The following is a 14,667-nucleotide window of genomic DNA, read 5'->3' on the forward strand; positions in this document are numbered from 1 at the left end:
CAACAAGGAAAAGAGTGCCAAGCGTCCCACATTAAACGTACAAATGTACATTTATTGAAACTGTTAGAGATAACCACTGGTTACATTTTTTTTCAAGCAATATTTTAATTATTTTTCAAGTATTAAACTTTAAATAAATCAATAAAATATGACATACAGATTGGGTAACATGGGACATTGATAAACACATTATTTCTCATCAATTAAGAAAATATAGTAAGTTGGGTGAGTTTACTTTTTTTTATATTTCTATTTCAAAAATGACTATGAAAATACCATGCTTTTGGACACAATAGAATAGAACGCATAAGATACACACAGTGCTGGGTAGTATCCGGTTACATGTAATCAGATTCCAAAAGTTATACTTCTAATTAGATTATATTACATTTTAAAATACCTGTAATCAGATTACAGTTACTTTTTATTGATTACATGATTACATATAATTCACATGGTCACATGACATGCAGGTAAATAGGTATAATATCCCATATTTTTGATCAAGTGTTTCATTTCGATTGTTGTCATTGTAAAAAGATTGATTTTAATTTGACATTTTTATGATTTCATTAATTATTACCTTTTCATTAAACTCACAAACCCCTGCAGTTCCTTCACAAACCCCAGTTTGGGAAACTTAGACGTAATGTAATGTTTAATGCACTTCATGTTGTTAATAACACTGAATGGAATTATTTATATATTTATATTACATTTATATGTATATTTATGGTACAAAAGTAATTAAAAAGTAGTCTGATTTTATTACCTGTAATGTGTAATGTAATGGATTACCTTACTAACTACATTTTTTGTCATGTAATTTGGAATCAGTTACGGACTACAATTTGTACCGGTAAGTATTTATTATTACAATTTGTAAAAATTTCAAAAATAAAAATTCAACTAACAATCAGTGTTGCAGAGATTGTTCTGTTTGTTTAATTGAATCTATTCAATATCATTTTCTCAATGAACTTTAGTAAAACTAAATACAAAATGTCCTTCTTGAAATAATTATTATGATGAACAAATAGCTCAGTCACTGTTTAACATGATGATGGTTTACCACGATCCAGCCAGATGTTCTTGAATGAGTTATTGCAACATCTGATGTGTCATTAGTGACATCCACAAATGTTTGTTCACATACTACTGCTACATTTGTGCTGTTTTGACTCATTACTTTGGTGGAAGTCGTGACCCAGTGGTTAGAGAGTCAGATTTGTAGCCCAAAGATCACAGGTTGGAGTCTCAGTACCAGCAGGGATTGTAGGTGTGGGGAGTGAATAACCAGCGCTCTCTTTCACCTTCAGTACCACGACTGAGGTGAGACCCTTGAGCAAGACACAGAAACCCCGTTGTGTGTGTGCGCGCTCTTGGATGGGTTAAATGTGAAACACAAATTCAGAGAGCAAAAAGTAAGGGACACCTTACTTCACTCACTCAGGCTCTCGCTCTATTATTTGATGTAAACATATTTATTTTGTGTGATGCAACAAGTTGATTGTTTTTCATAGTCAAATGTTGACCTTATGTAAGGTCCAGCCAGCTGCAGTAAAGCTACAAGACAACTAATATAGTTCTTCATATGAATGCTGACAGGCTCAGCAGGTTCACGTGTGCTGACCTGAGTTCTGCCGGGCAGAGGAACACGTCTGCCTGACATCATGTGCAACAAATGCATCAAATCATGTCTGAATGTAGTGTCATGTTATCCCTCACCTGCCCTTTCCAGCTGCCGCGCTGAGCGTAGCCATGGAGATGTAACCTTAGGTGACTGGTTTATTTTAATGTCAAAACAGTCATTGATTTTGACGAAGCTCCTAACTGGATCTGAATCCTAATCTATCTATCTGTCTGTCTGTCTGTCTGTCTGTCTGTCTGTCCGTCCGTCCGTCCGTCCATCCATCCATCCATCCATCCATCCATCCATCCATCCATCCATCCATCCATCATCTATCTATCCATCCATCCATCCATCCATCCATCCATCCATCCATCCATCCATCCATCCATCCATCCATCTATCTATCTATCTATCTATCTATCTATCTATCTATCTATCGTTCTGTCAGATTTGTCAGGTTTGCAGCAGGATTTTTGACTAACACAGCTCTTCCTCTCTTTTGATTGTGAAACTACTTTCGCAACTGTCTATTTTTTGAGTTTGTTCCTTAGAGTTACAGCTTTCATCCGTAATGTACTGTTTGCAGAGAGCAGTGGGCGGTTGCTCACATGGACTTCTGACTGGGTGACCTGGTACAAATGTGGACAACAACCTATTAACATCCCAAACCACACTGATAATGTCTCCAGCATGTAAAACGGCACGTTGCTGAACAGATTTTCCATATGCGAGAAGGTAACGTGATGGTTATTATCTGTTCAATAACCAAACGTATATGTAGCAGTACTATAGCATTTAAATATATATAGCAGTATCTAATTTTTGCGTTTAGTGAAATGTGACATCAGTATTGACAAATCTCCAGCTGCTTCACCAGGAGCAATTAAAGTGTAATTAGAGCTAGAACAATCATAAAGCGAATCTTTAAATAAAGTATAATTTATGTGGCATGCAATTAATGAGTGTATCACACAATCAGGCATCTCAGCAGCGACAGTTATAAACACAAAAGAAAAACAAGGTCTCAGGACTAACAAGCTTAGATTAGTTAATCAGCATCCCTCGTCAGCTTACGCTTCATTAAACAACAATGTGCTGAACTTCAGCGGGGTCTCCGTCTCAAGCTCAGTGCTCTCACGCAGTGCTGGGAATGCATGGGAATGTCAAGGAACACCAAGTCTAAACAGAAGTCAATTTGGCTAAGAGTTTACCACTGTGGAGCTGAATAGCAGCACACATGAAGTACATCAGGACTACTGGGAGCTTTTTCAAAACCACTAACCCTAAATATTAAATTTTGGCGTGTATCTCACACCCCAGCGTTTGTGCTATAGACACACTGAATGATGGATCCGAGCCGTATTTAGACACCAGAACATCACGGCAACTACATAGCAACACCCTGGCAGCCTCCAATCACCAACCAACCAATCAATCAATCACAGAAAACATCCGATACACAAAGTGTAGGTCCAGTTTCCCTGAAGCAGCCTGAGCTGAAGTGTTTTGCTCAAGTGGATTATGGAGAAGGAAACACAGTTAGTCTTCAGATAATGAAGCACCCCTACTGGGGTTTGAACCTGCTACCTTTAAATTGTCCGAACGAATCATTATCTACTACACTCTTCAAAATAAAGGTTAAAAGGGGGGCTTGGATGCCATAGAAGAACCATTTTGGCTACCCAAAGAAACTTTCAGTTTTACAGTTGTAAAAAGAACCATTGTTTTTAATAGTGTAAAGAATATTTAAAAAATCTAAATTCTAAAGAACCTTTTGTGGAATGGAAAGGCTCTTTGGAAGTAAAATTTTCTTCACAGATTACAATAAAGAACCTTTATTTTTAAGAGCGTATGACGCAACATTTGTTCAAAATACAACACTAGATTAACATTTAGTTGGTCATCTATGCTTTTATATGAAATATTATATTATTTTCTATAACTGGAACATAAGTGAACATAGGTGAAACTATGAACAGACTGCTTAAAATTAATAATATATTTAAAAATATATAAAATATTTATAAAAAAAGATTAAACAAACAGCTGACGGCAGCCATTGATTTATGGGGGGAAAAAATACAATGCATTCCTCAAAATATCATCTTTTGTTCTCAATAGCTGAAAGAAATTCTTACAGGTGTGGAAAAAATAAATGATGAGAGAATTTTCATTTTTGGATGAAATATCTCTTTAAGTGGCATCTTTCTGCAAGAAGAACTAGTTCTGACATGTAAACAAGTAGTTAGCTGTGCTGTGATATATGCTGTAGCTAATGCATATTTTATGTCTCAGCAGTTATATCATGTCTGGAACTATATACAGTATTAGACACACGTAACTATGCCATCCATATCACAGCGCTGTCAGTGAACCGACCTGAATCTGACTTCAACAGGATGATTACATTACAATAGAACAAACGGAAGCCACTGGAAAACTAAGTGATATGATTCGTGGAACGCTGGTGGATTTCTAGGTCGGTTCAGAAAGTTTGAGTAAACACACCTCTGACTCGACTGCAAGAAAAAAATATATTTAAATCTAACAAACCTGAACGCAGGAAGAACACTAGAATTCCTCACTACATCCCTAACAAACAGGCCTTCATTAAAGTCTAATCAGATCCAAAGCCAAATTTGATTTGAATATTGAACAATGAGACTCTCTCTGTTATATAGTAGAGCTGGCCATTCCTACAGTGGATATAAACTATTAGATCAAACCTTGTCGTATTATTAGTGATGTTTCTAAGAAATCCAAACTGAGAGAAAACAGCAACAAGATGATAGTACAAGAAGAACCGAACAAAAGACACTTTCCCAAAGAGTTCACCTCTCAAAAACAAACTCGCATGTACACAGACCTTGGTCTTCTGGGTCCACAGATCAGATCAATGCTAAAGAGACTCTCTTCAAAGGATCCACACTGGAAAACAAACGCAGACCGATAAACATGCTCCTTCCCAAAATGCATGTCATGTGAGAAAGTTTGAATGTTATCAATTATTGGTTTAGATAGATTAGAGTGATCAGAGTGTTTCAATACAAAAACACTGGGGACGTACTGTATGTGTGAATTTGTAAGCACATGATAACAAGTCAAGACAAGCGGTTTGTTACAGAACCCAAGAGAATCAGAGTTGCCTAAACTATAGATGCGTCAGGAATAAAACCTGTCAAATTATTGTGTGTGTCAAAGGAAATCAATCTATGAACCTTTATGTGAATTTCAGGTGCAGACATAAATTGCCACAGACATTAAAAGATTATTAAAACAATTTCAGGGATATAATATAAAATCTATTGATATATATATAATGGCTCAATATTATTTTAATATGAGGACAGGAAGTTATAAAATACCCAAAGGAGCAAATCTGAGAAATTTTGAACTAGAATGAATCATACAAGCAAACACACAAAACAAACACTAGCATCTCTGTGGCATTGGTTCAGCACTCTGACTCAGCTCTGAATCACACAGACGGATATTGAAGGCTTTGATTCAGCAGGGGTCACATTGATGGCATGAGAGATCAAAAACAACTAGAGTGACTCAGGCTAAAGGCTGTTGTGTGCCGCTGCCACGACCCCTCTCAACCAAGCATGAGGGTTATTGTACCAGCGCTGAAGGGCAAACAGCACTGACACACTCCCACTTGACGCCAAATACAGCGGGAACACAATCCTCTTTCTCTGAAAGACACCAGACGAGATGACGGGAGACCACAGGCCAAAGCCCAACACAGCTGCTTTAACTGCTGTGACTTTGAGAGACTGAGTAACTTAACAATCTTAAATACGAGTGTCACATTTCAGCCCAGAATCATAAGATTAAAAAATGCATTATATTTAGAGCTATTGAGAACTATTCAGTTTTATTATTAACAAACACTAGCATCTCTGTGGCATTGCTTCAGCACTCTGACTCAGCTCTGAATCACACAGACGGATATTGAAGGCTTTGATTCAGCAGGGGTCACATTGATGGCATGAGAGATCAAAAACAACTAGAGTGACTCAGGCTAAAGGCTGTTGTGTGCCGCTGCCACGACCCCTCTCAACCAAGCATGAGGGCTATTGTACCAGCGCTGAAGGGCAAACAGCACTGACACACTCCCACTTGACGCCAAATACAGCGGGAACACAATCCTCTTTCTCTGAAAGACACCAGACGAGATGACGGGAGACCACAGGCCAAAGCCCAACACAGCTGCTTTAACTGCTGTGACTTTGAGAGACTGAGTAACTTAACAATCTTAAATACGAGTGTCACATTTCAGCCCAGAATCATAAGATAAAAAAATTCATTATATTTAGAGCTATTGAGAACTATTCAGTTTTATTATTATTTTTATTATTATTGTTATGTTCATGACAATTAAGCACACTCAAGTAATTAAACTGATATTATTACATTAATGAGAATTGATGTACTTAATAGTATAATAGTAAAATATGTTCATTTTCTTGCTAAATGCAATGCTATATATCTGCAAAATATCAAAATAAAATGCCTCTGAATTCTGGTTAGTAAACCCAATTAAATATATATTGGAGCAAAAAAAAACAACTTCAATTTGGCATTTTTCTAATTTAATTAAAAAAAAGAAGCTAAACAATTTTAGGTAAATTAAAATTAAATTAAAATCTGAAATTTCTTCATTTGAAATTTTTTTTTTTTTAATCCTAGATTTTCAAAGTGGACACATACTTTGAATCCTTCTGTATATCAGACATCAAATGCATCTACAGTATATGTCAGCTCACATATGAGCAGGAGTGTATATGTGGAATTATCTTTTAATAAGAGTACACTGCTGACCTCTAGTGCTTGACATGTTTATTGCATCAACTTAACTCTTGCCTTGAGCTCAAGGATTTCACATTATGATCATTAAACCTTTTTGAACAATACATTTCTTTCACATATTCTCTAGTCTAATCACAGAGATCTTTTCTGATCTACAAGATGAAAAGACAGGTTACGTTTCTATTACAGTGACCTAGAAAAGGCCTGAGAAAGATATAACCAGATATACCCTCTATATCTCTACTGTACCCACGGACAAGAGTCTAAACCCCCGGTTGGTACATTAGATTGCTGCTGCAATTATGAAACACCTGGTCATATCACATGAAAATGTACATAAATTGTGTACAATGTACAATCCTCCTGTGCCAGTTTTGTACAATTACAAGAACAGGCAGACCATTGCTGTTGCATACGGTAAAAAGCTGTAATAAATCTAAAGGGACTGTTTTAGATGTCATTTTACAGTAAAATATTGTTTAAGCAGTTATATACTGAATAAGAATAAGAACTTTTTTTTCTTGTCATACATTATGGTTTTATGTTACAGCTTAAGTTGTTAAATTAATGTTTACTGCATTCTTTTGGTGTCATGGGTGTGCACCTACTATATTATCTTAGTATTCACCGCAGCTTGTGGAAAAGCTAGTTGTGATGAGTTATTACTACCTCTGATTTATGGAGGTTGTCAGTGCATTATAACAATACAAAACAGATTTAGTACTTCAGTAGGTTGGTATATTTATATTATATCAGGTCAAGAAAAACTTTAATTTAAAAAAAAATAAAGGTACAAAAGCTGTCACTGAGATGGTACCTTTTTAAAAGGTACATTTTTGTACCTAAAGGGTCCATATTGCTACCTTAAAGGTACATATTACTTCCTAAACCAGGGGTCTCCAAACTCGGTCCAGGAGGGCCGGTGTCCTTAGCTTCGACTTGCCTCAACACACCTGCCTGGAAGTTTCTAGTATGCCTAATACGACCTTGATTAGCTGCTTAAGGTGTGTTTAATTAGAGTTGGAGCTAAACTCTGCAGGAAACTGGTCCTCCAGGATCGAGTTTGGAGACCCAACCTAAAGTGTACATACAGGTGCATCGCAATAAATTAGAATGTCGTGGAAAAGTTCTCCTCCAGGATCGAGTTTGGAGACCCAACCTAAAGTGTACATACAGGTGCATCGCAATAAATTAGAATGTCATGGAAAAGTTAATTTATTTCAGTAATTCAACTCAAATTGTGAAACTTGTGTATTAAATAAATTAAATGCACAGAGACTGAAGTAGTTTAAGTCTTTGGTGCTTTAAATTGTGATGATTTCGGTTCACATTTAACAAAAACCCACCAATTCACCAAATCTCAACAAATTAGAATACTCATAAGACCAATAAAAAAACCATTTTTAGTGAATTGTTGGCCTTCTGGGAAGTATGTTCATTTACTCTACATGTACTCAATACTTGGTAGGGGCTTTAATTACTGCCTCAATTCGGCGTGGCATGGAGGTGATCAGTTTGTGGCACTGCTGAGGTGGTATGGAAGCCCAGGTTTCTTTGACAGTGGCCTTCAGCTCATCTGCATTTTTTTGGTCTCTTGTTTCTCATTTTCCTCTTGACAATACCCCATAGATTCTCTATGGGGTTCAGGTCTGGTGAGTTTGCTGGCCAGTCAAGCACACCAACACCATGGTCATTTAACCAACTTTTGGTGCTTTTGGCAGTGTGGGCAGGTGCCAAATCCTGCTGGAAAATGAAATCAGCATATTCAAAAAGCTGGTCAGTGTGCATTGAATTTATTTAATACACGAGTTTCACAATTTGAAAACTTTTCCACGACATTATAATTTATGGAGATGCACCTGTATTAGCATCTAAAAGGTACAAAAGTGTACCTTTTAAAAAGGTACTGCCCCATTGACAACTTTTGTACCTTTTCTTTCTGCGAGTGTCAGAAAGAAAAGGTACATAAATTTTAGGGTTTTTTTTTTCCACAGTGTGGGTTGCTTTCCCTGAAAAATGTTTTAGGGCATTTCAGACCAACAACATTTGGAGCAAACAGAGTCAAGTCCAAAGAGTTTATGATTAAGCTTTGGAAGATATTAGCATCAGAAAAATCTTAAAATCTTGCTAAAATAAGAACATGTAGATTCAGACAGACCAGAAACTCCTTCAAACAAGAGTGAGTGACTGTGACTGTTGGTCCTTCATCATGGCTGTCCTCCTGCTTGTCTCAAACACAGAGGCTGCTGGATCCAGTGAAGGCACAAGGTCAAAGGTTGTTCCTCCAGACACCTTCACACACCACCAAACCTCCCTCCTTAAAGCAATTCTCCTCGCTTTCTCTCTGCTCACCATCCACTCCCTCAATAACTGCAGGTTCCACAGCACAAAGTGACAGGATGGTAAACAAAGCAGACAAACTCCCAGAATGCAAAGTGTTGCCACTAGGGGGTGCCCACTGAAATCAAGAATGCTGTAGATGTAGGGTTGACCAAACATGTTTGTGCCGGCCATTAGCCAATAAACAACAGCAAATATGACATAAAGGGCTCCGGCCAGTACAGCGTAGAAGAAGTGGGTGAGATGAACGGGTGTGGAGGACAACAACAGATCCACGGCGGTCTGGATGCTGTTGATAACATGGATGTTGATGTTGAAGGCTGTGAAGGAGTGCTGGTCAAAGGGGTGGATTATGGTCCAGTATAGAAAGGAGACAGTTAATGAAAAACAGCCCATTAGAGAATGCAGGAGCCACTGCAGACAGAGAGCAGCGGTGAGAGGGACGGGAAGAGAAAGGAGGGTCTCACATTCACTACTGACACCTAGTGGAGGAAAGGACTGCATGAAACACATGTATAGGCCTCTTTTTAAAAAAAATAAATTATTCAGCAAGGATGCAATAAATTGATCAAGTGACAGTAAAAAACATTTATAATGTTACAAAAGATTTCTATTTCAAATAAATGCTGTTCGTTCTACTCAAAGAATCCTCCACAAAACTGTGAAGAAGCACAACTGTTTTCAACATTGATAATAATCAGAAATGTTTCTTGAGCAGCAAATCAGCATATTAGAATGATTTCTGAAGGATCATGTGACACTGAAGACTGGAGTAATGATGCTGAAAATTCAGCTTTGCGTCACAGGAATAAATTACATTTTACAATATGGATAACCTGAAAACAGTTACTTTAAATTGGAATAATATTTCACAATATTACTATATTTTTGATCAAATGAATGCAGCCTTGGTGCGAAAACTAAAAATAATCTAACCAACCACAAACTTTTCAATGGCATAAAGTGCAGCAAAGGATTTTACTGCAACATCGGTTGATTAAACGTCACTAAAATAGCTCAAAACAGTGAGACCAGCTCCTGCAATATTTGAGAGTTCAAATTCAGTTCAAATTTGGACAAAAATAAAATAGATAAATAAATAAATAAAATAAGATGAATTCAAAATATATATTAATTAATATTCTAAATATATTGTAAAAATATATTTAGCAATGTATTTACATTTGAAATAAAATTACTACAACTCATTAAATTCATAAAGATTCTTGCTGGAAAACACTATTTTAAAACAATACTGATGTCTTTGTAGGCTCAGTGTGTCGTTCTTTCAAGACTCTTATAGATATATTGTAAAAATATATTTAGCAATGTATTTACATTTGAAATAAAATTACTACAACTCATTAAATTCATAAAGATTCTTGCTGGAAAACACTTTTAAAACAATACTGATGTCTTTGTAGGCTCAGTGTGTCGTTCTTTCAAGACTCTTATAATCCAATAGCATAAGTGTGATTTAGGATAGTTTATGAAGTCACTGTGTGCGATCTGTGTGGCAATCAGTGGGATTTGTGATCAGCAACACACTGCACAACAATTTTACCTCTTTTCATTCTGTGAGAGGAGCATCTGATTTCCAAGAAAGCCCAGGCCAGATTACAGAGAGAAACCACATAGTAGATAACCATAAGACAGTATGAGATATGGCTAGGAATTTAGGTGTGTTGAAGAGAAGAGCCGTGTAGATAAACCAGCTGAAGGTGTAGAGCAGCATAAAACATCTGTACAGAAGCCACAACAATGGAGGAATATCCCACTGCAAACAAAACCAGACAAGTTATGTCAATTTCATCTTTCAGTATGATGGATTTTGGAAATTGCCATTTACATTTTGACCTATATAATACACATATGCATTCAATGTCTTCAACATTATTTACATTGCTGACAGACATGACATATATATAACAAGGTTTCTAACTAGTTCAGGCCGGTCAGTTATGATCGCTAGTTGATCTGACCACCGTGAACCAGGAACAAACCATGATGCAAAACCTTTAGCTTGATTCTTTCAGCAGGGTTTCCATCATGTACACATCAAAGTATATTAACTGTACAAAATCCACAACAAAGGAGGAATATCCCACAAGCCAGGGATGAATATTAGTTCTCATTATGAATTTTGGAAACTGATACATACAGTTGCATCTCAATAAATTAGAATGTCATGGAAAAGTTCATTTATTTCAGTAATTCAACTCAAATTGTGAAACTCGTGTATTAAATAAATTCAATGCACACAGACTGAAGTAGTTTAAGTCTTTGGTTCTTTTAATTGTGATGATTTTGGCTCACATTTAACAAAAACCCACCAATTCACTATCTCAACAAATTAGAATATGGTGACATGCCAATCAGCTAATCAACTCAAAACACCTGCAAAGGTTTCCTGAGCCTTCAAAATGGCCTCTCAGTTTGGTTCACTAGGCTACACAAGCATGGGGAAGACTGCTGATCTGACAGTTGTCCACAAGACAATCATTGAGAACAAAACTAGTAGCACTGCTGATAGACGATATAACTCCTGAAGTACAGGCCAGTCATTTATGGTCATTTGCTGTTAGACCAGCAAAAACCTTTGGTCTCTTTCTTCCAGCAGGGTTTCCATCATGCATCAGTGCATGAAGCTTAGTGACTCAAACTCACCCGTGGCTGAAGAAGAAGCTCTGGTTTAGAGGTGAGAAGGTGGAGTTTGTGAACTTTGAACTCCTCCTTCCAGCTCTGTGTCCAACTAGCACCCATGTCTGTCACCAATAACCACTCCTGTCAAAAACATAATGCAAAATTGGTTAAACGCTTGTGATGCCATGTGTCTGCTTTCTTGGAAATCAGTTCACACTGGTGTAGACTACAAAAACATACCGTTTGCACATTCAGGATGCATCAAATCATATTTGAAAAGACTTTCCCTTCCAATATGAACCAGTATTTCTGGTTTGAAGTAAAGTTGTAATTATCAATAAATTCAGACCTGCCCTGTTATTTAATGTTACAATGATTGCATGCAACTCGGATACTAAATAATATGAATAATAATAATAAGAATATTAAATAATAATGTCTCTCACTAACCTTTGCAAGAATGCATCCACTGTGAACTGCTATAAAGACGCTGCATTCGCCAGAAGCATGCAGAAATCTACAGCTCCAAATGATGGTGTTCTCCTACACCTTGATATTCTGTTCAGTTGTGACCGTGATCTCGTGATCTCATGTTCACGGGTCCATAGCAGCAGGACAGACACTGCACTGCTTGTCTTGGAAACATCTAATGAAATAACTGGAGCTGCAAACCATAATCGTGAACATGTGAATCTCTCATACATACCAACAAGATTAACGCTGAGTCTCTGAGATGTGGCTAAATGTCAAAATGCCCTTACTAAAAGAACTGTGGAAGTACCATGCTACAGGTATGGCTTCAGACGGTGAGTATTAACATCATGATCATGCAATTTTGGTTGTACAGTATGTCCCTTATTTTACAACTACTGACAAGTTATGATGATGTCTAAACATATTTATTTCATATCCTAGAGAGAGTTTTGGTCTGATGTGAACAGCTGCAGATGTACAGCAGGGTCACCAAATCTGACACGACAGCATTAGAGGTCACTGAAATGTACCAGCCTATGTTTCACACAAAATGGCTTTAATGTTACCAGGGCTGGTTCTAGACATTTGGAGGCCCTAGGCAAACATGTGTGAGGCCCCCCACCTCCAATAAAAAGCACTTGAAACAAATATGATTCCTATCTTTTTTATTTACACAACTACAATTTTGAATGTTGTATATTTTTACTCACACAGAACCATTGAAATGTTTGGACATTTTCAATGTTTTTGAAAGAAGTCTCTCATGCTCATCAAGCCTGCATTTATTTGATCAGAAATACAGGGGGAAAAAATATTACAATTTAAAATAATGGTGCTTTTTTGATTATTAAAAAGTTGCTTTTATTTCATGGGGGTATTCCAAAAAAAGCAGGTTATGTGACATACCCGGGTATGTCTGAGGATAAGCGAGCGGATAACCTCAGCTTTCGGTTCCAAAATTGGAGGTTACTTTCAGGGTAAGCAACCAACCATAGTAACTTGCTCTCTGAAGATAACCTGCTGGTTAGACCTGCTGAGCAGGTTATGTTCCAGGGTTAGTTCACTTCAGCGCTATCAGCGCACGTGTGATCTAGGCCTGTGTTTCCCAACCGGGGTGCCGTCTGTCGAGAGCAGGGGTGCCATGTAAAAAATCATTTTTTAAATATTTTTTAATTGCTAAAATGTTCAAAAAAGCATATATTATATAATATCCATTTCTGATGTCGCCAATAATTGGTAAAAAAAAAAAAGTTAAATATTTTTTAAGTTAAGTAGTTACCCTACTGTTAGACCTACCTGAAAAACTAAAAAGTAATTTATTTAATTCAAAGGCCTGTCGTTATTTTTTATTTGTGCTATCATTATTAATTTCTTTATTTGTTCTTATTTTATTACTGCCTGCTTACTTGTCATTTTTTATTCCATTTAAAGTTTAAAATCAAGCTATCTCGTGCTACTGCACCAAAATTACCCCACTGTAAAATAAAAAAAACACTGAGTGAGCAAAAATGTGTGAGATAGCTAGTTATAATGGTAATTAAATAATGTTTACATATGTATAAAAGCCTACATTAAAATCTGTCATATAAATAGGTATTTTCATTAGAAATTAGCCTACTGATTGCCACCATTTTTTATAATATTAAAAATATCTGTATGACATTATATTCTGCAGTTCTTCCCTGCTGTACCCAATATCTATACTTTTCAAATGATCATATCGAAGTTAGAAATTCAAATATTGTGACAAAATTAATTTTGTAGGGTGCCACAAGTTTGTTAAAATTTCCAAAGGGTGCCGCAACAAAAAAAAAGGTTGAGAAACACTGATGACAGACAGCGCACAACATTATATAATATAGCCTATTTTATATACTGTATATATATATATATATATAAATGTTAATGATGAAACGCTAATTTAAGTAATAAAGAAGGTAATATATTATTCTAATATGCTGATTATATTTATTTCATTGGCATATATAAAACTATCTGTATAAATTATAAAACACTATGACAAGGTAATGTTTAATTTATTATATTAGTTACATTTTAGATTATCTCACACACGGATCAACATTTTCTATAATGTCTAAATTCTAAATCAAAATACATATCTGATATGACTTAATATATAATTAGCATCAAACAAACAATATAATTCATATTCTCAAGGATTAAAGATTAAACGGAAAAAAAATTAAAATGTTTGCACAACCATCAGTTAGGTGGCGATATGCACTAAATATGTAAACGACCGCTGAACAAACGAAGAAAGAAATAAACAGCATGGCACACTTTTTCTTAGCATCCATTTCCATAGTGACTCTGTTGAGAATGTCTCGAGTCTTAACCAGACTATAAAAACGTGACGTCACCCGTAGCTTCTTTTGACCTCACTGATTGGAGCGTTTTTGAAGCTGCTGCCACCGATCTGGACGAGCTCACAGAGACTGTAACATCTTATATCAGTTTCTGTGAAGATATGTGCATTCCTACCAGGACTCATTTAACTTACAACAACGACAAACCATGGTTCACTGCAAAACTCAGACAGCTCCGTCAGGCCAAAGAAGATGCTCACAAGAAGGGGGATAATGTCTTGTATAAACAGGCTAAATACACACTGGAAAAGGAGATCAGAGTGGCAAAGAGGAATTATTCTGAAAAAATAAAGATTAAATTCTCTTCCAGTGACTCAGCATCAGTGTGGAAAAGTCTAAAAGAAATCACCAACTACAAGACACCATCCCCCAGCA

General features: G+C 36.4%; 1 protein-coding gene across 1 annotated transcript; it reads right to left on the reverse strand.

Moving 5' to 3' along the window:
- Positions 1-8,617: 8,617 nt before the first annotated feature.
- LOC107587617 (protein rolling stone-like) lies at positions 8,618-11,551 on the reverse strand. The gene is given in 4 exon segments (XM_016275465.1): positions 8,618-9,270; positions 10,353-10,460; positions 10,463-10,565; positions 11,456-11,551. Coding segments are annotated over 4 exon segments (960 nt in total).
- Positions 11,552-14,667: the final 3,116 nt, after the last annotated feature.

The sequence above is a fragment of the Sinocyclocheilus grahami genome, unplaced genomic scaffold (genome assembly GCF_001515645.1).
Source record: "Sinocyclocheilus grahami isolate Dianchi unplaced genomic scaffold, SAMN03320097.WGS_v1.1 scaffold94.1, whole genome shotgun sequence".
NCBI classification, from domain to species: domain Eukaryota; kingdom Metazoa; phylum Chordata; class Actinopteri; order Cypriniformes; family Cyprinidae; genus Sinocyclocheilus; species Sinocyclocheilus grahami.